This window comes from Notamacropus eugenii, chromosome 3 (assembly GCF_028372415.1).
Source record: "Notamacropus eugenii isolate mMacEug1 chromosome 3, mMacEug1.pri_v2, whole genome shotgun sequence".
Lineage (NCBI taxonomy): Eukaryota > Metazoa > Chordata > Mammalia > Diprotodontia > Macropodidae > Notamacropus > Notamacropus eugenii.
This window is the reverse complement of record NC_092874.1, coordinates 96630425-96656566: the sequence shown is the minus strand read 5'-3', so window position 1 is coordinate 96656566 and position 26142 is coordinate 96630425. Positions and strand designations below refer to the sequence as shown.

General features: G+C 41.2%; 1 protein-coding gene across 3 annotated transcripts; it reads right to left on the bottom strand.

Annotated features, from left to right (window-relative positions):
• Positions 1 to 545: 545 nt before the first annotated feature.
• Positions 546 to 24563, bottom strand: LOC140533029 (stonustoxin subunit alpha-like). 3 transcript variants are annotated; one of them, XM_072652308.1, is made up of 5 exons: positions 24432 to 24559; positions 24093 to 24323; positions 16323 to 16447; positions 7603 to 9645; positions 546 to 1906 (listed from the first exon to the last, which is right to left on the bottom strand). In XM_072652308.1, the coding sequence occupies exons 3-5, from the start codon at positions 16441 to 16443 to the stop codon at positions 900 to 902; spliced, it is 3171 nt and encodes a 1056-aa protein (XP_072508409.1). In that variant the 5' UTR covers positions 16444 to 16447; positions 24093 to 24323; positions 24432 to 24559; the 3' UTR covers positions 546 to 899. The 3 variants fall into 3 exon arrangements, with proteins under 3 accessions (XP_072508409.1, XP_072508408.1, XP_072508410.1); XM_072652307.1 differs by lacking the exon at positions 24093 to 24323; XM_072652309.1 differs by lacking the exons at positions 546 to 1906; positions 24093 to 24323 and adding an exon at positions 1913 to 5988 and having other exon boundaries at positions 24432 to 24563.
• Between the last annotated feature and the right edge of the window lie 1579 nt (positions 24564 to 26142).

The following is a 26142-nucleotide window of genomic DNA, read 5'->3' as shown; positions in this document are numbered from 1 at the left end:
AGGGCTATGCAAAATGACTAGCCTCACTTTCTCTTCTAGAACTATTTGAATCCAGTGTCAACATATAGATCAGGATGACTGGAGATGGGCCTGGATAGAGTGGGAGCCCTGGGCCTTTTTAAACCAAGGTCTTTAACAGGTCTCAGTTTGACTGAGGCAATGCCCTTTCAGTGATTAAGGCTAGGTAAGAAATGAAGGGAAAAATGCACTCTTTTACCTAGTCAAAATAAAATCCATCTGGGAGTGGAACACCCTCTGGGAATAGTCTCCAAGTTGATTGTCTCACAGCAGGGTACTGTGCCAGTTAGTTTGGTGAGAACATACTTTGTTTGTTTTGCTTAGCAGTTACAAGAAAGAGGGATTGTGAGCATGTCAAAAGGTGTAATGAATGGCTGTAGTCTGCAGCACATTGACTCTGTGGAATAGGCATCATCAGAGTGGAGAAGAATAGGAAGTAGTGAAGGTGTGGGGAGAAGTCATGTGTTTTTAGCTGGTTCTTCAAGGATGAATATGATGGGAGTGACAGTGGAGAAAAGAGGAAATGCTTAATGGTGGGGAAATGCCCAAAGTGGAGCTATTTATTAGTTCCTAATAGTGCACAATAAGTTTTGAATTCTTGCCTTCTCCTGGCTATTCCTAGCTGCCTGTTCCCATGTACTGAACATAAGAAATTAGGAAATTCTATGTGTTACTGTAAAATATCAGACTACATTCTTCTGAAAGGCATTGCTATTTAGCAAGCAGTGTGATGGACCAGAAAGTCCTTTAGACTTGTTGTCAGGAGACTTGGGTTCAGATGATGTCTGAATCCTTTATTGACTATGTGACCCCTTTTCCTTAAACTCTCTTTGTATCAACAGTTCCCATGGTGGAGACTAGGTAGGAAATGATTCTGGTTGTCAAAAGTTCTTCTTGCATACAACAGCCATAGCAACTGATGCAACAATGGGCAAAAGAAACTTTACAACTTTCCAAAGTGTATTTCCAAGATTCTCAGCCTTACTTCGGGCACCATCAGAATTTTTCTTGTACTTCTGCCATGAGTCTTTGAACTCTTCCTTCTTCTTATCCTCATAGAACTTCTTTTTCTCCTTATAGAATTCCCATTTCTTATCATCATGTTCTTTTTCCTCTTTCCACTTTTCCTTTTCCTTCTCCAATTCTTCAATCATCTTTTCATATTTCTGTCTAATTTCTTCTCTCTCCTTTTCAAACTGCTCCTTGTAGTGTTGTTGAAGAGCCTCTGTTTCCTTCTGGAGGAGATCTTCCACAGATTTGTATGTATCAGTTGTGTAATGGGTGCCCCCATTAGCTTGCACCATTGTCTCAACCATGGCCATCAGCTCTGAAACCTGGGCATCTCTCTGGGCTCCACAAGCTTTATTGTTAAATGCACAGCATCTGTGCTCACAGTTCTCTAACAACTCCTGGAAAAAGGGGTCATCAATGGTTCTTACAAAATCCTCTACCCTTTCTCCTTCCAGGTCTTCTTTCCGAGTGAAGACAATGATTAGAAACTTCACTGATCCATCTCCTAGAATACGATAAAGACGTTCAACAGCTGCCTTCTCCTCCTGGGTGAAACGACCCACTTTCAGCACCAGGAGTATGGCATGTGGTCCTGGAGAGGATAGTGTCATGAAATGAGATATTTTTTTCAAGTTTTTCTCCTCCTTACCATCAGTGTCAAAAATGCCTGGAGTATCAACAACAGCAATATCCCTCCCATTCCATGTGGTCCTGGCTTTCTTGCAGTCCTTGGTGACTGACTGTCCTTGAGGCTTGGAGTCAAATTCTGTCCTGCCCAGGAGGGTGTTTCCTGTTGCACTTTTCCCAGCCCCTGTTATTCCCACAAGGACAATTCTGAGTTCTGACTCCCTTGAGCCTCCTCCACTGCTGTCTGTGTCTGTAGGAAACAAGTAAGAAAGAAGAATGAATGACCGGGTTTTGTAGATGATTGTAATAAAACCTTGCTCAGAAATCCCAGCATGACAAAGAGGTGACCCTTAGGTTCTTGAAGGCCATGCCAGTAGAGCACTAGCTGAGAAGGATCCTAGTAATCTGGACAAGCTTTGAGCATGGCTATATATTGTCCTGATGAAATTCAGAGATCCTTGTCAGCAGAAGGGAGGCCCCCATCCCCATGTGACTGTTTTTTGAGGAGTATTAGGAGGTGGCATCTCTTAGATTTATGTAACTGCAAATTCCACCCTTTCTCTGGGGCATGTAATGAATGAATTATTATTGCTTGGAAAAACCATGCATGTGTGTACACAGTTATGGCCACATTATGCTCAGCTATATTAAACGTTGAGGCCTTTACCCATGTTAGGATCTTTGCATGATGTGGAGGTCTATTCCTTCCTTCCCCAAGGAATTTGAAGGACTATTTCATAGTGAGAATTGTAAAGGAAAAAAGCTATCATTCCCTCTGAACTCTGAGTACAGATAGAAGAATATTCACTTAATCTTGCTTTTTCTTTTTTGTTTTCTTGCCACATGGCAAATATGGATATATGATTTTAATGACTTCAAATGCATGTTGCTCCTCTTTTCAATGGTTGGGTAAGGGATGGATGAAGGGTGAGTATTTGGAATTCAAAATAAAAAAGAATTAAAAAGGTACAAATGTAATTAGGAATCATTTAACAAAGTAAATAAAAATTAAAAAGAAAGTTTATTTCTCATCCCCTTGAGAGTCTGAAGTAGTAATAAATATGTAGAAGCCCAGAAAAAAAACTGGAAACAAATATGAGCCCCTCTGAAAATTTCTGATTTCTCACTTATGGGAACAACCCAAGGCAATTCTCCATTCACTTGACAGATAATTCCCAAGTTTCCCTAGGGATTGTCTATTACTTTTTGCTACTGCCTGTAAAACCAGTCAAGAAGGTCTTTCAGTCTTGTCCAATTAGCTTCATTGATGAGGGTCCATTTTGAATCTGTTGGCCCCGTATCACCTGACATCACAGATAAGTTCATATATAGCTCCCTTGTCAACCAGTCTTGAATAAATTGAGAAATCTTTCAATTCTTTTTGCTCTTCTCCTCAATCAGTTGCTTTACTCCTGGATTCCATAACTGAGTCTTGGAAATTGAGCAAATAATACCTTTGTCCTCCTCAATGATCAGCCTGGAATCTCCACCTCCCTCTCCACCCACCCAAATTGGACTACTCTAGCTGAGATCACAGCAGTGACTGTTCATATACAATAAAGGGAAAATGAAAAGTCATCTCTGGAACCTCCACACAACCCCAGTTCAGATGCAGATTTGGAGCAGTACAGCTTCCCATTCTGATCTACAGTCCTCCTGGACCTTGGGAAGCTATATAGGAGTAACTGTTAATAAATCAGTATTCAACATATAAATCTTATGTTTAGATTGTCCTTCCTAGTGTACACATTGAGTTACCACATAATCACTCATTGAGAGGGACATTTAAAACCAAATGAAGGACATAGGTAGGGTGCCCTGAATAAGTCTTCTTCCTTAAAAGAAATCAACAACAAAAAACACTTTCTCAAACTCAGGAATCCCTTGTTCTAATAGTTGCCAGTGAGGAGCCCTGGTTGGGGTCTCACTCTGTCTTCCCAATTAGGATTGTATAGATGAGTGTCCACATGAGCCCAGACACCAATCTAACACCTTGGATTCATAAATGTGATATTCCACATGCCCTTTCTTATCTGACCTTACATATGGGGAGGTGACATTCCAGTCCTATAATGCATGTGCCTCCCACTTATGACAGTGATCAAAGATCCCAGCATACAGATCTGGAAGCAAAAGTGGCAGACAGCACCTTTTTCTCCCATCAATCACCATTCTGTAATATTCTCTCCTCTCCCATCTCAAAAGAAGAACACGTCCCTTACATGCATCACAAAAGGCATTTCCTTGTACAGAAGGGGCAAGCTAAGCAACTAACTTAGGAGTCACTTCCTGACCACCCCCCAATCTGGAAGCCAAAGCCTTCATTAGAATGTTAGATTTCCCCAGTAGAATGTGAGCTCCTTGGAAGCAGGAATTTCTTCTTTCTTTGTATTTGTGTGACACAGCACCAAACACGGTGTTAGACACGTAGTAATTACTTAATAAATACTTCTTCTTTGACTGGCTTTCTTAACTGCAACATCTCCTTCCCTTTAATAGATCTCTTTTGGACATCTAAGTCTTCCATGGATTTTTCTTCCTTTCTCTTCCTAGCATAGATGCTACATTATCACACAGTCACAGATTTAGAAAGGCCTTTTCCTCCTGGTGTAACCACTGAAACGCATTTGAGGAATTGACCCAGTGTCCTCACTTCTAAGCCCCCTGAACTCAGACAGAGCCTGCACTCAGGCTTCTGCAGTGAGTGGCCTGACTTCAGGACAAAGATAAGGACACGGTAGGGCAAGAATATCAACCAGGGGATGATGGGTGGTGGTGGGGTTGGAGCCATGAACAGGGAGGAACAGGAGTGTATATGTTTCTGTGAAAATAAAGGGGCTTAGTTAGCAGTAGATGCCATTCTCCTGATTTCATGGTATCCTCTTTCCAGAACACAACTTTCCTTCCTCTGTTAAAACATTTAGCCACTAGCCAGAAAGAGCCTTGGGCCCAGTCAGAGAGCCCAGGGTGGTGGTGAAGTAGGGGTGGTGGTACAGAAATGGTGCTCCGATGGACAGAATGCATACTGTGGATTGCAAAAGTCCTAGTGAAGTTTTAAGTGTGAGGCCCAGTCAGAGGGCCCAGTGTGGTGGGGGGAAAGGGGAGAGAAATAGGACTCCAACTAACAGAAACAAGTAAACAGCATTTGAAATAATTTAGTTCCTGAAAATTAATGAAGCACTAGGATTAAAGGAGGAAAAAAGAGAAAAATTAATCTCTGTCCTCAGGGTAAATTCTTCCAGATGAAAACATAGAATAAACCAGTTAAGATTGGAAAGTTGTTCACAGCCTCGAAGTTTTAGTGGGCTGCCCAACATGGGCCTGAACGAAGCATCAAGGTAACATGGCCACTGAAACATTCATGGAATATGAGGTTACTTTAGTAGAATCATAGTAGCCTAGACTTCTTACCCATGATGTTAATTCTGTGCCATAGAATTTCTCTAGAGATATGAGGTATTAAGTAAAATTAGGTGCTTACAAACTGTCTAGAAGTTTGAGGGAGGCCATGTGGGACAGTGGGCTAGCCTTGGACTCAGGAAGACCTGGGTTCATGCCTCATGTCAGGATTGGTAAAGTCATTAAACCTTAGTGCACTTCCAACAAATCCCTGAATTGTAGGTGTCTTTACCCTGGGATCCATGAACTTGTAGAGTTGTTTAAAAACATACATGTTTTGATATTTGCATCTGAATATAATTGTTCTCTTTTGTGATCCCTTATTTCATTTTATTGTTTAAAAAACCTTATGCTGTCGTAAGTGTCCATAGACCACATTATTCCTAAGGGATCTAATACAAAAAAAGATTAAACACTCCTGCTCTTAAGCCACAAATGACTAATGAGTTCCTGCTCTGCACAGAAGGAGTTTACATAGTGAGGTTTTTCCATGAAATTTTGATGATTTTATAGGTCCATATTAAAAGATAAAAGGCTTAATGTGAGGTCAGCTGTCAAAAAAAGCTAATAAAATCTTAGACAGTAGTAGTAGGAGTACAAGGCTTTTATCCTGAGAAGGAACAGTCCCATTCTCCCTCACACTAGTCAGGTCCCATGTGCAGCAGCATGTTCCAGTTTGGGCACCACATTTGCAGAAGTTTGGGAGCTAGGAGGAGTGTGTAAGGTTGTGTAAGTCCAACTCCTTCATTTCACAAATGAGCAAAGTAAGTCTCACAGAGGCTAAATGACATGCCAGAAGTCATGAAGGGCAAAAGGAAGTCAGAATTTGACTCGAGGTCCTCTGATTTCTATTCTCTTATCCTCCTTCAGGACCAGCTAGAGTTCATGCTGAGGAGGACAGTGAGGAAGGTGGAAGGTGTGGAGTTGATGGCCCTGAAGGAAGAATCCAAGGAATAGAGGATGGTTAGGCTAGGGAAGGGAAGCCTTGGGTAGAGCATGATCAGTGCCTTCAGGTGTCTGGAGGTATGTCATGAAGAAAAGGGATCTGTCATTTTGCTTGACTCCAGTGAGCAAAGCTGGTGTGAAAGATGTAGGTTACAAGGAGAATGATTTCAGCACCATTAAAAAGGAAGAATGTCTTAACAATTGGAGCTGCCCCCACCATGGAATGTGCTAGGAGAGAGTGACCATCACTGGAAGGGACCATAGTTGTAAGTCACATCATAAAGGGGATTTTTTCTTCTGGTAGGATGTTGGATTCTAAAGTTGCTTCCAACTCCCATGATTCTCAGAAGGCCTCAACTGAGAATGTGACCAGCATCATCTATACCATGAGAAACTGCTGCTTTCCTGTCAGCAGGAAGCCTGACTAAACATTTTAATAAGAGAAAAAGATGAGGGGGAAATTGTACTGCCTTGAGATTCACAAAGTGCTTTACAAATATCATGACTGTGGATCCTCACAGCAGTTCTGGAAGATAGGTGCTATTATGAGCTCCATTTTACAGATACAAACTGAGGCAGACTGAGGTTGAGACTCTCCCAGCTGGTTCTGAAGCTGGATTTCGCAGGAAGCCTTTTCCCCTCCATGGTGAACTTTTTATCCACTGCAACACCTGGCTGCATTTGTTACAAACCTGTGTGGGGGCCCAGAGCCTTGTGCATAGGACAGAGAAATACTTTAATTGCAGTATACCCTTTTCCTTCAAAGAGATAACCCTACATGTGGAGCAGAGACAGATGTCTCAGGATCCACAAGGAAATGTTGTAGAGATGAAGTCTGATGCAACCAGAGGTCAGAAGAGGTGAGGCTCTATGACTCCTTTCAACTCTAGAATATTTGTATTGTACTAAGGAATGCCTTGAAACTCTCAAGTACAACAATCTGTTTTCATTTTAAAAATAAAAATATGTCAAAGATCACTTTTCATATGCTTGGAATATAAACCACAGCTCAGAAAAATCTGGGTAATTACTTTCAACTGGGTATGATTTTCAATGGTAATAATTTCAGGCACTAAATTGAATAATTTGAATGAGTAGATATCTTCTCTGTCTGACACTCTCCTGGGAGGGGGAGGAGAGCATTTGATTGATCAAAGTGCTTTGATCAAATCCCTCCACAATAAATGGACCCTTACAAATTGCAAATGAAGCCTTTCAAAGTCTGACCCCTGTAATTTCATTGTGTGATTTCTCTTTCATTCTCTAAGATCACAATGAAATCATGATGACATGGCATGGGCTTGATTTTGATTTCAGTGAGGTAGGGCCATGCAAAGTCACCAGTCACACTTTCTCCTCCAGAGGCATCTAGGTCCAGTGGCCTGATATTCATCAGCATGCCTGGAAATGGTCCAGGTTGCAGTGTGGGACGCTGACCTTTTTAAGCTAAAGTCTTTCCTGAGTTCTCACTTTGAGTGAGTCAACGCCCATTGGAATGGATTATGAAATCAAGGAGCGTCTGCTGATCAACCCCTGTGACACTTCAAATATTACAGTAATAAGAAACATCTCAGTGCATTATAGTTGCTAACAGCCCCTTACCAGAGATTGTAGCTTCTTCTGTGTTTGAGAGAGTCTTCACCGGGTCACTCTTGTTACTGCTCTCACTGGTCCAGCCACCATCACACACAGCAGAAACTCGGAACCTATACACAGTCTGAGGTGACAGTCCATCAATCTCACAGTAAGTCTTGTTATTTCCTGTTCTCTGTTCATGCCATTCTCCTTCCTCCTCCTCACCCATTGCCTCAGTCTCCTCTCTGTACTCTATTCTATATTCCTGGATCTTGACTCCTGCTCCAACAACACTTGGACCCTCCCAGCTCAGGGACACAGTCTGTGGTCCCAGCACAACAGCTTTTGGCTTCCCAGGAGGGCAGGTCGGGGGAGGTGTCCTCACAGCAAGGCTCACATCACTGCTCTCACTGAGCCCTAGCTCACACACCTCAGCAAACCGGAACACATACTCTGTGCCAGCATCAAGGCCACTCACTTTGAAAACCTCTGGCTTTCCAGACACAGGGATGGTGTTCCAGTCCTCTTTCCCTACAACCTGGTACTCTACCTGATAGCCATTGATCCCCTGCTCCCTCCCAGATGATGGGGTCAGTGTAAGCATTACACAATCATGTGTGACCTCACCAATCTGGGGAGGGGGAGGTTTGACTGGTAGCTCAAAGTTGGTGCTGACCAGCAGTCCCATTTCATAGAGGTAGATGGAGACCCCTTTGTTCTCCTTGTCTGGGACAGATGCCACAATGAACTGAGTCTTTTCAGTGGAATGATTGGCTTTGGCACACATTGAAAAGGATTCTGCCAACTGTCTTGCTTTTCTCCTTGTCTGGCTATCCTCAAGCCATAAGGAATATGTCTTCTGCTCACAGTCAGGACTGAATGTTGCTGAATTCCGTAGCCACTGTTTCCAATCTGCTAAGTAGGGTTCCTCCTGTAAAGAGGTGAATGCAAACACTAGGACAAATCTGTGGGGAGAGCCTAGTACCACATTGTCCAACTCATTCTGGTCAGTTATGACTGGCACCTCCTTCAGAAGGGTGAGGTAAGAATTTACCACCTTCATCTCCTGGAGCTTCTGATCCAGAAACTCTGAGAGCCTCCTAGTGCTGAATGGGGACTGGCTTTCCCTGGTTAAAATCCTGGTTAGCTCCTCTTCCTCTGCTCTGCCTGCCCTGATCTCAGGTAAGGCCTTGGCTATTTCCTTCTGTAATAGCTGTCTGTGCTGCTTATTTAGCTCTTGGAATAGCCTGATCTTTTCCTTGGCTGCAGAAAAGACTGAGAGCCCTGGTGCCTCCAGCATGTCATGACACCTCTTGTCAAACTCAGATAACTTCTCTAGAGTGTTCTGGGCATCCCACACCAAGCTAATGCTGATTCTTCGAGCCAGGCTGGCAGCCTTGGAGCTCAGCTTCTCCAGAGGGTAGAGCCATACTAGGAGGGGCACCCCACGACCCCTAAGCAGCTTAGGAAGGGAGGCATAGACTTTTACTGCATCTTCATAAGTCACTGGGTTGGTCTCAAGGACAAAATCCCCATAAAACTTGCACCTGAATTCTTTGGTTGACTTTTTCTGCTTATCTTCTCTTTTCATCTTTCCCCCTACTTTTCCTGATACTTGAGGAATCTTTTTTACTTCAGCCTTTAGTGTTCCTTCTATATCCTCAACATTTTCATTGGTGGAAACTTTCTTATCAAACACAAAGAAAGCCTGGGCCCCATAGAGCACTGCAGTGACCACATGGGTGGCTGTTCCATTATCAAACACATCAGGGTAAGCAATATTCTGATATCCTAGGTGGTTCATTGTGAGGTGGGAATACTTTGTAGTCATACTGTACTTGAGAGTGACCCGAGCTTGCTGTTGGGATGTCTTGATGTCATTTAAATACTTGGCAGAGCCTCCTATTTCAACCAGCCCCCCCAGGACACTTGCTTTCAGCTCTGCAGGGATATTCATGGCATTGGCCTTCTCATCCATAGAGTCAGAGGTGATGATGTCAAAGTCAGTCTTGCACTGCTCCTCTGTGACCACATTTTTCTGGAGGGTTTCCCTGTCCCACAAGGTGATGCCTAGAATGGGATAGAGACATTAGGGAGTTAATGACGTATTGTAGAGGGACCACATCCTGTCCCTCTAGGGTGTCCTTTCCTTCAGGGTCAGCTGAGCCTGGGAGGCAGTTTATGGAAGGAGATTAGGGAGGGCAAGAGTCCCAGATGGCAGAGGTGGAGAAAATCCCACTTCTGATCTGGAAAGAACTTCTGCATGCTTCTGGAACTCCCTTGCTCCCTTGAGCCTACTGATAGGGAGAATCCTTTCAAAACATCTCACTCCTCTGAACCCTTGAATCTGGATCCTCATTCTTCCCATTCAACAGCCCCAGTAGACACCTAGCTCCTCAGTTCCTTTCACAGGTAGGGAAGCCTCTCCTCCTCCCATCCTGTGGACTGCATCCTGAAACATGACCCAGGTGATATAGGTTTCACAGTGTTGACAAAGCATTTTCCTCCCAACAGTCCTATGCATTAAGTAGTGTTGTCATCACTAGCCCCATTTTCCAGACAATGTGAGACTCAGAGAGATATTGGTTAACTTTTTGGAGAACATAGAGCTAGTCAGGGTCAAAGCAGAGTCCTGCTCTCCTGACTCCAAGAGTAGCCTACATAATGCCTCCCCTAGATAGAGAAGAGGAGATGACCCAGAGTGAGGTCAATGCCTGGTGAGTGGAGGAGGAATGTTGCATGTACCTAGCACTTTTGTCAGTTAGGTGATGATGCATTATTTAGAACGTCCTCTGAGACAGAAAAACAGTTGTCATGTCTGAAGAATCACACCTCCTTTTGGGTTGTCTTGGCCAGGCCACTTGTTTTGAGCATTTTATGCTGCTAACTAATAATAATAGTAGTCACTAGCATTAACATAGCACTTTAATATTTGCAGAACATTGGGGATGGGCTGAGGTAGCTGTAGTGTATGGTTGGGATGGTGTACTATTGTGCTATTAGAAAGAAAGAGCAGGATGCTTCCAGAAGAACCTGGAAACGTGTACATGAACTGTTGCAAAGTGAAGAGAGCAGAAAGAAGAGACCAGAGTACATAGGGAGAGCAGTGTTGAACAACGATCGCCTGTGAATCACTTAGTTCTTCCAAACCATGCAGTGATCTAAGATCTAAGACTGAGGAAGTTTTGGTGAAAATGCTGCCCACCTCTGACAAATGAATGGAAAAGTTCTTTTATTTTGAAAGTATTTTTGTTTCAGTTTTTGTCTATTTTCATTCATAACATGAGTAACACAGACATGTTTTCTATGACTGCACATATACAATCTAGGTGAAATTTCTTATTTTTTTCATAAGGAGAGAGGGGTGAGTAAAAGAGAATTTGGAACTCAAAATTAATAAAAAAAAGAATGTCAAAAATTTGTGTAAAATGTATGTTTTTGGGGCATAGCCAAGATGGCAACTTGAGAGCAAGGAGTCACCTAAGCTCTTAAACAAACTCCTTCAAATACCTCTAAGGAGAGAATTTTACCAGACTTTGAAGGTATAGAATCCAACATGAGACAGACTGTGGCAGATTCAAAGCCTGGGACAGACTGCAAGGTCGCTGGGAAGGATCTGTTCTGTGGGGGTGAGCCCATAGTGCACAGAGCAGCGCATCTAGCTGGAGGGCCCTGGGGAGGCCTGAGGCAGCAGCTGGTTGGGTGGAGTGGCAGCTCAGGGTGGGAGACCAGTGGAGCTGAGTGAGTGACAGCTGCTGAGCCCTGGATATCAGCCACAGCAGCTCCTGAGACTTTCAGCCCTCAGATTAAACATCTGTAAGTCACCTACTTGAATTTCCAGGAGCCAGGATAGAGGATTGATCAGTAAATGCTCTCTCCTCCCCACCTGTCAACCTCAAAAGAACCATAAAATATTTCCCCAGAAAAATCCTGGAGCAGTGGGAACAGCTGAGGGGGCAAAAGGTGTCATAAGAATTGAGCCTAGGAAAATAGCTAAGGGGGATTCCTCCTACCGTGTCAGGGGTGAACGAGAAGGAGAGGGGCTGCAGGAGGGGTGGAAACTCACACTAGGATCCAGGCATGTCTCAGTGCTCCAGGGGAAATGAGAAGACAATAGGGCAGCTAGGATCACCAACCCCTGAGCTTACCTTTGCCTCAGCTCAGGTGAGGAGATCTCCTGTGACCATACCACCCCTCCCCCATGCTTAACACACTAGCCCTAGGGTTGATTGGGGAAACAAAAAAGAAAAAGATAAAAAGACACCTGGCCTTATCTTTTTCACACTATTCAACTCAACACCAAGTTCTGCTGCTTCTAACTGAAAGAACCAGAAGCCACAACACACAATCACCCCCATGAGGAAGAAAAAGCAAACCAAGGGTGAAAAACCATAGAATCTTTCTTTGGGGAGAAAGACCAAAACACGAATACCAAAGAGGTCAGTAGTGAGACTGTACTGAAATTTCAGGAACCACTGTGAACTGCTTGCAGGCACAAAAAGCTCTCCTGGAACAGCTGAAGAAGGAAATAGAAGAAAAACTGGCCAATGATTTTAAAAGTATGAAAAAAAAAATCACTGATGAGAACATCTCTTTGAAAAAGAAAATTGAACAAATAGAAAAAGAAACAAAAAACCTGACTGGGAAAACTGGACAAATGGCAAAGGAAGTTCAAAAACAAACTGGAGAAAATAATTCCATAAGAGGAATAACTGGACACATGGAAAAGGAGATGCAAAAGTTAATTGAAGAAAACAATTTGATAAAAATTAGAACTGGGCAAGTAGAAACTAATGATTCTACGAGACAGCAAGGATCAGTCAAACAAAACCTAAGAATGAAAAGATAGAAGAAAATGTAAAATATCTAACTGGAAAAAAAACTGACCTGGAAAAGAGATCCAGGAGAGAAAATTTAAGAATTATTGGCCTGCCAGAAAGCCATGGTGCAAAACTCTTCCAATATCTTCCAGGCAATCATCAAGGAAACTGCCCAGAAGTGCTAGATCCAGAGGGCAAAATAGTCATTGAAAGAATGCACTGTTCACCTACTGAAAGGGATCCCAAACTAAAAACACCAGAAAATATTGTTGCCAAATTCCAGAACTATCAAGTGAAGGAGAAAATACTAAGCAGTATCTACCTAAAACCTTCATCAAGCCTTATATGCAATGAGGATGAGCTAGATGCATTTCCAATAAAATCAGGGGTAAAACAAGAATGTCCATTATCACCGGTATTATTCAATATGGTACTGGAAATGTTAGCTGTAGCAATTAGACAAGATAAACAAATTGAAGGAATAAGAATAGCAAAGAAGAAACTATGTTACCACTCTTTGCAGATGATATGATGATATACTTAGAGAATCCCAGAGAATCGAGTAAAAAACTACTTGAAATAATAAACAACTTTGGCAAAGTTGCAGGTTACAAAATAAACCCGCACAAATCTTCTGCATTGCTATATATTAGTAACAAAGTCCAACAGCAAGAGATAGAAAGAGCAATCTCATTTAAAGCTAAGGTAGACACTATAAAATATTTGGGAGTTTACCTGCCACAACAAACCCAGCGACTATCTGAACACAATTACAAGACACTTTTCACACAAATAGAGTCAGATCTAAGTAAGTGGAAAAACATCAGTTGCTCATGGGTAGGCTAAATCAATATAATAAAAATGACAACTCTCCCTAGATTAATTTACTTATTTAGTGCCATACCAATTAAACTATCAGATAATTATTTTCCAGAGCTGGATAAAATAATATCAAAATTCATCTAGAAGGACAAAACGTCTAGAATATCAAAGGGACTAATGAAAAGAAATGCTAGGGAAGGTGGCCTAGCACTCCCAGATCTCAAATTGTATTATAAAGCAGCAATTATCAAAACCACGTGCTACTAGCTAAGAAACAGAAGGGTAGAAAGGTGAAATAGACTAGGTACTCAAGGCACAGTAGGCAATGAATATAACAATATCCTGTTTGATAAACCCAAGGACCCCAGCTTCTGGGATAAGAACTCACTGTTCAACAAAAATTGGTGGGAAAACTGGATAACAGTGTAGTGGAAACTAGGCACAGATCAATGCCTGACACTGTACACAAGAATAAAGTCCAAATGGGTACACCATGAAGGTATAAAGATTAATACCATGGACAAATTGGAGGAGCAAGGCATAGTGTATGTATTAGATTTATGGAGAAGGGAAGAATTTTTGGCTAAAAAAGAGATAGAAAGCATTGTGAAATGCAAGATGGATAATTTTCATTACATTAAACTGAAAAGTTTTTGCACAATCAAACCCAATGCAACCAAAATTCAGAGGGAAGTGGTATATTGGAAAAGAATTTTTACAGGTAATTTCGGGAATAAAGGCCTCATTTCTAGAATATATGGAGAATTGAATCAAATGTACAACAATACAACAACAATTCCCCATATGATAAATGGTCCAAGAATATGAATAGGGAATTTTCAGAAGAAAAAATTTAAGGTATCTATAATCTTATGAAAAAATGCTCTAAATCACTTTTACTTAGAGAGATGCAAATCAAAACAACTCTGAGGTACCATGTCCCACCTATCAGATTGGCTAACATGACAGAATAGGAAGATGATAAATGTTCGAGAAGATGTGGGAGAGTTGGAACACTAATTCATTGTTGGTGGAGCTGTGAGCTGATCCAACCATTCTGGAGAGCAATTTGGAACTATGCCCAAAGGGCTACAAAAATGTGCATACCCTTTAACCCAGCAATATTGCTTCTAGGATTGTATCCCCAGGAGATCATAAAAATGCGATAGAGTCCCACATGTACAAAGATTTTTATAGCAGCACTCTTTGTAGTGGCCCAAAACTGGAAATCAAAGGAATGTTCATCAACTGGGGAGTGGCGGAATAAATTATGGTATATGAATGTAATGGAATAGTATTGCCCAATAAGAAACGATGAACAGGAAGACTTCAGAGAGGCCTAGAAAAACTTATTTGATCTGATACTGAGTGAAAGGAGCAGAAGCAGGAGAGCTTTGTGCACAGTAATGATCAGAGTGTGAGAGAGTTTTTTCTGGTAGACTTGGAACTTCGTAACAATGCAAAGACTAGAAAAAAAATTTCCCAGTGGTCTTCTAAGGCAAAATGCCTTCCACGTCCAGAGAAATATCTATGGAATTCAACTGCAGAATGTAGCAGATCATTTTTTGTGTGTGTGTGTGTGTGTGTATTATGTTTTGGTTTGTTATATGATTTTTCCCATTCATTTTAGTTCTTCTACACAGCATGACTATAGTGAAAACATATTTAATAGGAATGTATGTGTAGATCCTATATAGAATTATATGCCATCTCGGGGCAGAGGGGGGAAGTGCGTGTAGGTAGGGGAAAAAAAATCTAAGTTCTAAGTATGATTTTAGAACACTAAAAATAAATAAAATTAATATATACAAAAAAATAAAGTGAATGTTTTTATATGTGATTAAAAAAAATTAAAAGTAATAAAGAAATATTTCCAAAATACTTTGCAATATTATCTCATTTGATCCTCAGAACAATCCTGAGAGGTAGGTGCTTTTACTATCATTCTCAGTGTTTGAGTGAGGAAAGAAACTATGGCACACAGAATTAGGTGACTTGCCCAGTGTGTTATAGCTAGGATGTGTTGAAGCCTGGATTTGGACTCAAGTCTTCCTAATTCCAAGTCCAGTCTGTTCAAGTCCATGCATCGTACCACCTACCTGCATAGTACTGACTGGGTTCTGGGTGTGACTTAGGAAGGCAAGAACTGGGGTAGAATAAAGTGGCACTTCAAAATACTTCTTGTTCAATAGATTCTGACTCTTCCTATCTCCATGTACCATAACTGTGCATGGGGTTTTCCTGGCAAACATACTGGAGTGATTGCCTTTTTCTTCTCCATTGGAGCCAGTGGATCTTTTTGTGAGGCAATCAGAGGCTGAATGACTTGTCCTGCCTAAGGCTGAATTTGAATTTATATCTTCCTGACTACAGGTCTAGTGCTTTATGAACTAAAGCACCAGCTGCCTCTCTTCTAGAGGTCGGTAAAGATCAAAAGCCAATGTATATTCTAACAACCTGTAACCCTCCCTCTTCTGAAGGGAAAGTGATGAAACTACCTACCCTTTCACCTTCCCCCCCAATCCCTCACTCTCAACCATCAATTCTTTCTCCTTCAAGGCTGCCTTTCAACTGAATTTTAACTATAATGCTTAACATGCACAAACAGCATAGATGTATGTGCTTGTGTGTGTGTGTGTGTGTGTGTGTGTGTGTGTGTGATTGAGTTCACAATCTGCCTTATCTACCTCCCAACACTGTTTCTGAGGCAATTAAGGCCCTGACCTCTCTCTGGCTAAAAGTATTTGTTTTTGAGTTTTAAGAAAGCTCAGTCATATTTTTGTTAAGTCTTTTTTGGTAAGTACTTTTTTTTTTTTTTATCTCCATCCTTCCAGGGTGAATTAGCCTCTCCTTTCCCTGACCTCTTCAGACAGCTCTCATCACTCCTGACTGAGATTTGCCATCATATAGCATCTTCCATCAGAACAAAGTGATTCAGGTAGGTTCTAACAGGGAGAAAAAAGATGATGAGACACTAATCATTGCATCTTTCTCAGAATCTGACTTTCTTACACTAGATCATTTTTTCCTCTAGAAAGTACTCTTTTGTAACACTGCCCTCTCTTGACATCTGGAATAAGGCCTTGCATTCAAAAGAGTAATTACCAGGGATGGAGGTATCCGAGCGACAGTCATACAGTGTTCCCAGATGTAAGGGTCGACCAAGAGCTGGGATCTCCACTGTAGTTTTCAAGGTCAGGCTGCTTGGAAGTTCTTTCCCTGCCATTTCCCTAAGGAAAGAAAATTGAAGTCTAGGGTAGTTATCACTTTCCAGGAGGCCCCAACCATAAATGACCCATTGCTCAGTGACTAAGCTCCCCCCATCTCTGTTAGCCAAGATTCCTGCAGTAGATAGTGACTCTCCTGGGATGGACAGACATCACACTTGTATGGAGTCCACAAAGGAGTCAGAAACCATGGACTGAGTTGCTCAGCTTAGATAGAATCTTGTTAAAGAAGTAGGAGAGGGCAGAGGCAGAGCTAGAGAGTAATCAGAGGGACTAGTTTGTTTGAGGGGAATAAGTACTTACATGCCACTAGAAGGTTTGCAAAGCACTTTACAAATATTATCTCATTTGGTCCTCAGAACAACCCTGGGAGGTAGGTGCTGCTATTATTTCCAAGTGATAGTTGAGGGAACTAGGCAAACCAAGACTAAATGACTTGCCTGGGGTCACACAGCTAGGTAGTGTCTGTGGTTCAATTTGAGTCAGGTCTTCCTGATTCCAGGTTCAGCATTGTACCACCCAGCTCCTCCTAGTGTGAGGGGACATACAAAGGGTGAATTGGATTCACTTTAAGAGGGGAACAAGGCTATCTTTGGTGGAATCAGCCGTAAAGCCTGGCCTTGGCTTAGTGCCAGAGGCATCAAGACAATCTATGGGGAAATGGCAGAGAGACAATCCTAGTATTATCTGTTATTTTGCTCCTACTAATGTTTTTTGGAAAGCTGCTCATCACCTACCCAATAAAACTGAGTGCAGTACTTCAGGAGGAAAAATGATATTCAAAGACATAGAGGACTTGCAAACATTCTTGATGAAAAGAGCAGAGCTGAATAGAAAATTTGACTTTCAGATACAAGAATGAAGAGAAACCTGAAAAGCTGAACAAAAAGGGGAGATCATAAGGGACTTATTAAAGTTGAACTGCTTATATTTCTACGTGGAAAGATATTTGTAGCTCATGAGACCTTTATCAGTATTAGGATAGTTGGAGGAATTATATATATATATTATACACACACACATACATACACATATACATATATATGCGTGTATGCATATATATGTGAATATATATACACATATATATACCCACACCCACCACACACATATATTTATACATACATGTATATATATTTATGCATATATATATTATATATCTATACAGAGGGCACAGAGTGAATTGAACATGATGTGATGATATTTAAAAAATAAAATTAAGGGTTCTGAGAGGAATATGTTGGGAGCAAATTATCTCACATAAAAGAGGCAAGCAAAAGCTTTTGCAATGAAGCAGAGGAGCTGGGAGGTGACAGGGAACGAATGAACCTTACTTTCCTTGGATTTGGCTTAAGGAGGGAATAACATTCACACTCAATTGGGTATTTTACCCTCCAGGACAAAAGGGGGAAGGGGATAAAAGTGGGAAACAATAGAAGGGTGGGAAGACTGGGGGAAGGGATAATTAAAAGCAAACATTTTTGAAAAGGGACAGGGTCAAAGGAGAGAATACAATGAGTGGGGGGTGGGATGGGATTGAGGGAAATATAGTTAATCTTTCACAACATGACAGTTATGGAAATGTTTTGCATAACTACACATGTATAACCTATACCAAATTACTTGCCTTCTCAATTAAGTTGGGTGAGGAGGAAAGAAGGGAGAGAATTTGGAACTCAAAGTTTGAAAAATAAATGTTGAAAATTATTTTTGCATGCAACTGGGAAATAAGATATACAGGCAATTGAGTATAGAAATCTATCTTGCTCTATAAGAAAGTAAGGAGGAAGTGGGTAGCAGGGAGTATGGTGGGGTGTTAGAATGGAGGGCAGACTGAGGGAAGGGGTATTCAAAACGCATGGCATCTTGGAGTGGAGAGGAAGGGAGAGATGGGGAGAAAATTTGTAATTCAAAATCTTATAGAAACGAATGTTGAAAACCAAATATAAATGAATTAGTTTTAGAAATTAAAAAAAAGAAAATTCAGAGCCAAGAAGCAAATTGAAAACCATCCAATTCTCTCATTTTTTGCTATGGATGAGGAAATCAAGGCTCAGTTAGGTGAAATGACTTATCTAAGGTCACACAAGTAGTTACTGTGCAGAGTCTAGAAAACTGAGTAATCTGGGTTCTCTACATCCCTTTAAAATATTCCTTGAAAACATGCATAATAAAAAATTTGACTATATCTAGCTGTGTGTCTCATTCTATATATTCAGTCCATCATCTGTCAGGAGCTTGGCAGCCTTCTTCATTGCAATGTCTTGGAATCATGATTAGTCATTGCATTACTTGATGGTTTTGTCTTATAAAGGTCTTTATTGTGTAGAGATTATGGTATATTAATGGAATGGAATATGTGTCATAAGACACAGCAAAGGGGATGGTTTCAGAGAAATTCAGGAAGGCTGGTATGAACTGATATAGAGTGAAACAGGTGCAGTAGAAAAAATTAGACACCATCAAATATTACAAATAGGATATAAATATTTTGCCTGGGTGTTCAAATAAGTTGACATTTGCTTTAATTAAATACCTTACATCTTGATCTACTAAAATAATAATTTAAAAAATGCATCTCTGTATGTGATTGTTTCTAATAGGAGCATTTACATTCATGGCCTCTTTTAAATGAAGAGATTACTAATATGATTATTTTATAAAAGAAAATACATGAAAAGGCCATATGTAGCCTATTGCACTTAAAAGTCAATGTCAATTTATCACCTCTTTAGAAAGCACTCTGTTGGGGACACACTTTATTTTTCCACTTCCTTACCATGTCTAACATTTCTCAATAAAATTCATTTTATATTTCCTCAAACTATTTAGTTTCACCAAGCAGAAGAATATTCAGTAAAAAGGGAAAAAATTTAGAAAGATCCAATCAAGTCCAATTTGGAACAGGGTTTTATACTAAAACGTAAAGACAGGTGTTACTGAGGATTTTCAGGGAGCAAATGATATATACATTTTGCAGATGCACTTGGTATAGTAGACAAAAGGGTTGAATTTGAGCAGGAAGAGCTCAGTTTGGATCTGTCTCTGACTTTTCAGAACTATATGGCAGTATACACATCTATGTTTTCTGAGTTTCATTTTACTTATAAGATGGGGATAATCGTTTCTTATATTATACATGTCTAATTTTCATCACTGAGATTTTGTTTTATTGTCTTAAGGTAAAACAGTAAATAAAAGAGCTTGAATTTTCTTCCAAGTGGTCAAAATTCAAATCTGATACTTTTGAAATTGTAAGATAAATAGTTTCTTAAAGGGAAATTATAGGGTTTAAATGAGATAATGAATACAAAACCTGTTGCAAACTTTTTGAAACATGCGAGTTTGTAATAGGAATATGATTACAGGCATGGTACATGTTCAATTCAACATGCATTCTGTTTGATTCTCATGTTTTTCTGGGAATATAACGATATTGCTTGAAGTTAAAGACCAGATTTTGGATGATCTGAACTAGAAGTGTATAACCTTTCAGGTAGTGTTTTTTGTGCTGTTTTCAAGAAGAAGCAATTCATATTTTCAAACTGTATCACATTCTGGGATTTTTTTCATTACAAAGCGACTATGTGTAGTATTTCCCATGTCATCAATTAACTATTTTGGATCTTTATTGGTTGTTAGATGGGTCTTATATTTCAATGTACCTTGAAAAATAGTATATCTACCTCCTTCATAATATCTCAGTTTGTTGAAATACCCACTCAGTCTTTGTCTTTCCAGAATAAAAGTTGTGATCTTCCTACCAAAAAGAAAAGCTGATCTTCAGCTTGAGCAAAATCAAAATAGTTCCCTAAACACTCAGTTCTTCTGAGTCACCCAAATCCTTGCATCCAGACTCTGGAGCCATGAAATTCTTCTGAGCAGAGTTGCTCTAGGCTGAGAGTTAGGATTCCTTGTTCCAACTGAGGGTCCATCTACACAAGGTATGGTGGTTTATGGAGGGGAATGGAGGGGACTGGAGGGATCAGTAGATGAGTGACTGCTAGGCCTCTGAACTGGAGCTGCTGGCTTTGAAAGATCTGTCTTTGATTCCAAATGATTGTCAACCTGCCTCTGGCTAGCCACGTGAGGACCTTTGCTTTCTTCCCCTTACTCAAAGTCAGAGATTTTCCCTAGCACCAAGAGATTCTTCTTCAGGATATTGCCTTGTCATGTCAATGATGAGGCCCCCTGGGGCAGCCACCATCTAAGCCCTGACAGCAGGGTGCTGCTGGGCCATTGCTTTTGAGTCTGTCACTCATTTGATTGCAGAGCAAGTTGGAGACTGGGCCCACTCTCATCATATTCCATGGTTTCTCCCTCTCCTCTCCCACTCTTGGGCAGATGGCACTATTGAATGCTGGCATGGCCTTTAAAGCATCACTTCCATCATCATCCCCTTGATAATCAGCATTATGTGTCCCAGCTTTGAGAAGCTGTATGTTTGATAAATCAGTACAGTCCTAAGTAGGGGATGGGCTCCTTAAGTAGGTCCTCAGAGCTGGCCTTAGTGAACTCTCTCATCCCTAGAAAGATGGATCATTCTTACAGTTGGGCCTAGTTGACCTCCTGCAGCCCTGCCTTATCCCATATGCTGTTGGCAGTCTCCTGGGTCTTGACTTTTCTGCTTCCTCAGAAGGGTCTACACAACCCAAGAAAGTGGTTAGGACCCTCTTAAATGTGAGGATTCCTTTCCCCAAGGACCGTTCAGCTAGATGTTTCTTACAAACAGTTTGAGAGACCAAGATGTACACATATTAGCAAATGTTTTGCTCTTTAATGCCATGGGAAAGGGGAAACTCTTTTTATTCAATTATGGGCAAAGTCAATTCACCTGAAATAAAGAAGCTCCCTTAGCTATAATGGTGGCAATATTGCATCCCTGGATGCAGGTAAGAGGGAGCTTTCATCAAGGCTCTAGAAAAGAAGGGGGCAGCTCCTCAGGAAAGCCTTCAATACAAGGGCAAAAATGTGGTGTCCTTGCCCATTTGGGGCTTGTAGTGAGACAGGAATTTGGGATGGTTGCCTAGGAATCACTGAGTGAGTAGTGTTAAAAGGTAAGGGTAGAACAAGTCTAAATAGTCAACTCCTACTGTAATGTCCTTCCTCTCCTCTCTATACGTTGTTCAACGGTGTCTGAATCTTCATGACCCCATTTGGGGTTTTCTTGGCAAAGTTACTGGAGGAGTTTGCCATTTCACACAGTTATTAAGTGTCTGAGTCCAGATTTGAACTCGAGTATGAGTCTTCCTGACTCCTGACCTGGCACACTGTCCAGTGCACTATCAACTTACTGCGCCTCTTTTAACAGAGCCCTCTAGAAGGATTTCCCTTAGTTCAGCATCTGTGCTGAACCGATTTCTCACTTCTAGACTCACAGAGTCTCCCCTTCCTCACCATCCCACTCTTGACAGCCATCCTGAGTTGGTAGCTGGTTCTTGTTTCTGCTGTCAGAGATCCCACTTGTTGACAATGTTTTTGCTCTGAGTCTATGGCTTCTATCTATGATTTCCTAGATTCTGTGTCTCTGCTCCCTGACCAGGGGTGGGGAGGAGGAAGGTTGGATTGTGAGCTATAGAGTTTAATCTTTCTTTCCTTCAGGGGTCATATTCCATGATGTGACCTCAGATAGGCCTGGCTCCTGCTGCCTTGATTGTTGGTAGTCTTAACTATTTATGGAAGGGCCAGATATGTCTCCTGAATGACACAAGGATTTTCAAATAATTTTCATTTTGCTCAAATTTTTCCTACATGTCCAAAAGCACTTCAAACATTGATAAGTAGAAATAATAGTTGTACTGTGAAATAAAAATGTTCATCCTCCTATTGGTATTTTATTTGTCTTGGCAATAATAATAAATGCTTTTCTTCACCTGAGGATTCTTAATCCTTCCTTCCTTCCCTTCATTTCCAGGGAAAAAAGTATTTACTCTTGTGAAATAAATAATCCCAGAAGGCATAATGTTGTTACTGCTTCTTACCACATTGATTCCTAATCATTTGTGATTCTCTCCAGTGATTACCTCCTCTGAGGTGAGGGAGGAGGAGCTAAAGCCTCCCTCTCTTTCATTTGCAGAGGCAGATTGGCTGAGCAGGCAGCTGGGGCTGGTTCCAAGTGTTCCCCCGACTCTGACATTTAGCCACCTCCTCCATGCCATGTCCTGGCATCATTCCCTTCTCTCATCTGTACCTGCTTATCATTCAGTGCTGGCCTGTCAAGTGCTGCTGCTGAGCCTGACCCTATGCTTGAATATAATAACAAAACTTACATTTTTGCCTCTTCAGTATCTGCCTTATGGTAAAAATGTATTTGACAGAAGTTACCCACACCAGGAACTCAGAAAGGAGATATTTCTCCCATAACTCATCATGATCCTGTTGAGAATGTAGGCATTTGAAAGCGTGTTTGCAATGCAACGTTTAAACCTTGCTTTCCTTTTGGGTACATGTGCAAACAACCTGCAGGAAATGTCAGTATAGAAATAAGCCTTGCTCATCCAAATTGTTATCCTGAACAAAAATATCAGTCCAAGCAGATGATCATTAAAGAAGGTGAGGCATTTTATTCATGCCACCAAGCAAACCTGTTCTCCACTCATATCTCCTTCACTGTCCCTGAAATTCTCTCCTTAGCAGGTTTTCCTTTTTGGTTAAGCATTGCCTCCTCATTGAGGAGGAATGGTTTATGGGCAGGATAATACCCTGCAACACTAATACTTCTGTAGGAGTTACCTGTGATTTTTTAGACAACTTTACTCTCTGCCAGGAGACATAGGGCAGCATTGGGCCCTGGACTCCTGGTGAAGAAGGGATAATTTCCTGGCCAAAGGTCATGGAGCAAAGTACAGAAAAAAAAGTTGGGAGTAACAAAGATAAATTGTGCAGACATCTGTTTCTGTGGTGCAGTGATTCTGCTGGGCAAATGACACTGTATAGTCAGATAATTCCCTCAGGCCCTACTTTCAAGTCTCCGTGACTTTTAAAAATCTATACAAGAATTAAAATCTTAAACCAAAGCCAGATTTTTAGGGCTTTCTAGAAAATTTTGCATTTTGCTCTGGGGATCTAGTGAGAGTTGGTTCCAGCATGCACCTCTGCCAAGCACAAAGTAAACTCTTAGTAAAAGCTTTATCTAAATCAGTTTCTGATAAACCAGTTCATAGTACAATGTGAACGATTTCAAACAGTTTGTTTTAGGATACTTCTCATCCTAGAAGAGGATTTACTTAGCCTTACTTTGGGAAAAGCATTTTTGCTGTGTTTATGGGTGAAGGGAGGATGGAGAAAAATGGCCAGAGCACCCACCAGGAAGGTCAGAGGAAGGAAGGACAGCCTGAGCTGATTTTCTGCTCTCCCTTTGGGGAAGGTTCCTTTAGGGTGAGAATGCAGCCAGAGGATACCTGGAGAAAGCAATGCTTTCCTCAAAGAAATGGATGTCTACTGGTGAGATAGGGATCTAGAACAGATTTTGGGAGCAGAAAAGGCAAGAGGAGAGGATGTTTGGGAAACTTATGCCTTTCAACTACAACACTCAGGACACCTCTTTTCTGAGTAAGTGTGATGCTGGTTTTCCATTTTGGGGTCATGACTTTGTCTGTGGGTCCCTGTAGCCTCACTAGTAACCCCAAACTCAATCCATAATGATACTTACCTGAGTGTGTGGGCAAGAGATTGGTTTGTTCCTTCCTTGAGATTAGCCAATCCAGGGCTGATTTCTTCTTCTGCCACCTACCTCTCCTTTCTCGCAAATTTGTCAAAGTGTGAAAGAACAGCTATTCACCTGAAAAAGGATTGTCCTCTGGGAGCCAAACATAGGGTTCTTCGAGGAACGGAGACTCAACGAGCGCACGTAACCAGTACCTCCTCTCAAGAGGAACCAAAGCTAAGGTTTTAAGTAAGCAGAGAAATACAGTAGACTGAGATGGGAAGATTTGCCCCCTAGATAGAACAGGGAGCCCACCCTCCCAAAGAGGTACTACCAACGTCTCACCTGGTCAATCTGGGCACTGTGGTTTCACCAAAATGAACAGCTTTCTCCCTCCTTCTCGCAGAGCTGAGTTTTGTGGTCAGTGTTGGTGTGGGGTGTGGCTGGATCCTCCAGAGGGTGCGCAGTGGAAGGCAGATTGAAAAGTAAATGAAGTGTTAGAAAATGAAAGTAATCTGGCCCAGGGACAGCCCATTTCCTGAAAATGGGGACAGTTAGAAGAATTGTGCAAGGTACCCTGACTGGCCACCTGATGGGTTTCCTAAGCCGAGGAACCAGGAAAAAGTGAACTTAATTGGACACCAAATCACTCCTCTGGACTAAGAATATACCAGCTCTTTTAATTAGTAGAGCTGCGGATTAACTAGACCTTTCCTCATTCTATCTCCCTTGGTGTTCACTCCAGTTTGGCCTGTTTCCTACTTGTTCCCTAGACCATTATATTCAAGTTCCTCCTTCCTCTCCCACTGAAACTTTCTGATAACTGAGCCTTCTTCTTTCTCTCAACCTGCAAGCTACACTGTCCCTTTAAGGGCCTTTTCACCTGGAACACTTCTGTGAGGAAAAAGAAGAAAGTTTTAAAATTTTTCCCCCCAATTTATTTATTTATGGTTAGTTTTCCACATTCATTTCCACAAGGTTTTGAGTTTCATATTTTCTGCCCATCTCTCCCCTTCCCCACCCCAAAACACCATCCATTCTGATTACCCCTTTCCCCAATCTACCTTCCTTTCTCTCATACAGCTCCCTTACCTTATTCCTATCTTCTCTTTTCTTGTAGGGCAAGATAGATTTTTATACCCCATTCCCTGTATTTCTTCCTTTTCAGTTACATGCAAAAACAATTCTCAACATTCATTCCTAACACTCTGAGTTCCAACTTCTCTCCCTTCCTCCCTCCCCACTCATCCCCACTGAGATGGCAAACAATTCAATATAGGCTATATATGTGTAGTTTTGCTAAAGATTTCCATAATAGTCATGTTGTGAAAGACTAACTATACTTCCCTCCTTCCTGTCCTGCACCCTCATTTATTCTATTCTCTCTTTTGACCTTATCCTTACCCATAAGTGTTGACTTCTAATTATCCCCTTCCTCTCATTTGGCCTCCCTTCTATCATCCCCCCCACATCTCACTTATCCTTTTCTCCCCTACTTTCCTGTAGTGTAAGATAGATTTTTCATACCAAATTGAGTGTGCATGTTATTCCTCCCTGAAGCCAAATGTGATGATGGTAAGCTTCGCTTTTTCCCTCTCACTTTCCTCCTTTCCCCTTCATTGAAAAAGGTTTTTCTTGTCTTTTTTTACATGAGATAATTTGTCCCGTTCCATTTCTCCCTTTCTCCTCCCAATATATTTCTCTCTCACTCCTTGATTTTATTTCTTTAGATATCATCACTTCCTATTCAACTCACCCTGTGCCCTCTGTGTGTATATATATATATATATATGTGCGTGTATGTGTGTGTGTGTGTGTGTGTGTGTGTGTGTGTGTAATCCCTCCCATTACCCAAATATAGAAAAAAGTTTCAAGAGCTACAAACATTATCTTTCCATGTAGGAATGTAAACAGTTCAGCTTTAATAAGTCCCTTATGATTTCTCTTTCCCGTTTACCTTTTCATGTTTCTCTTGATTCTTGTGTTTGAAAGTCAAATTTTCTATTCAGCTCTGTTCTTTTCATCAAGAATGCTTTAAAGTCCTCCGTTTCGTTGA

Bases quoted from the DNA above. Each gene is read 5' to 3' on its own strand.
- LOC140533029 (XM_072652308.1), bottom strand. From the start codon at position 16,443: ATGGCAGGGAAAGAACTTCCAAGCAGCCTGACCTTGAAAACTACAGTG. The intron at 9,646-16,322 runs GTAATTACTCTT...ATCCCATTCTAG, and splicing joins CTCGGATACCTCCATCCCTG to GCATCACCTTGTGGGACAGG. The intron at 1,907-7,602 runs GTAAGGGGCTGT...TGTTTCCTACAG, and splicing joins AGAAGAAGCTACAATCTCTG to ACACAGACAGCAGTGGAGGA.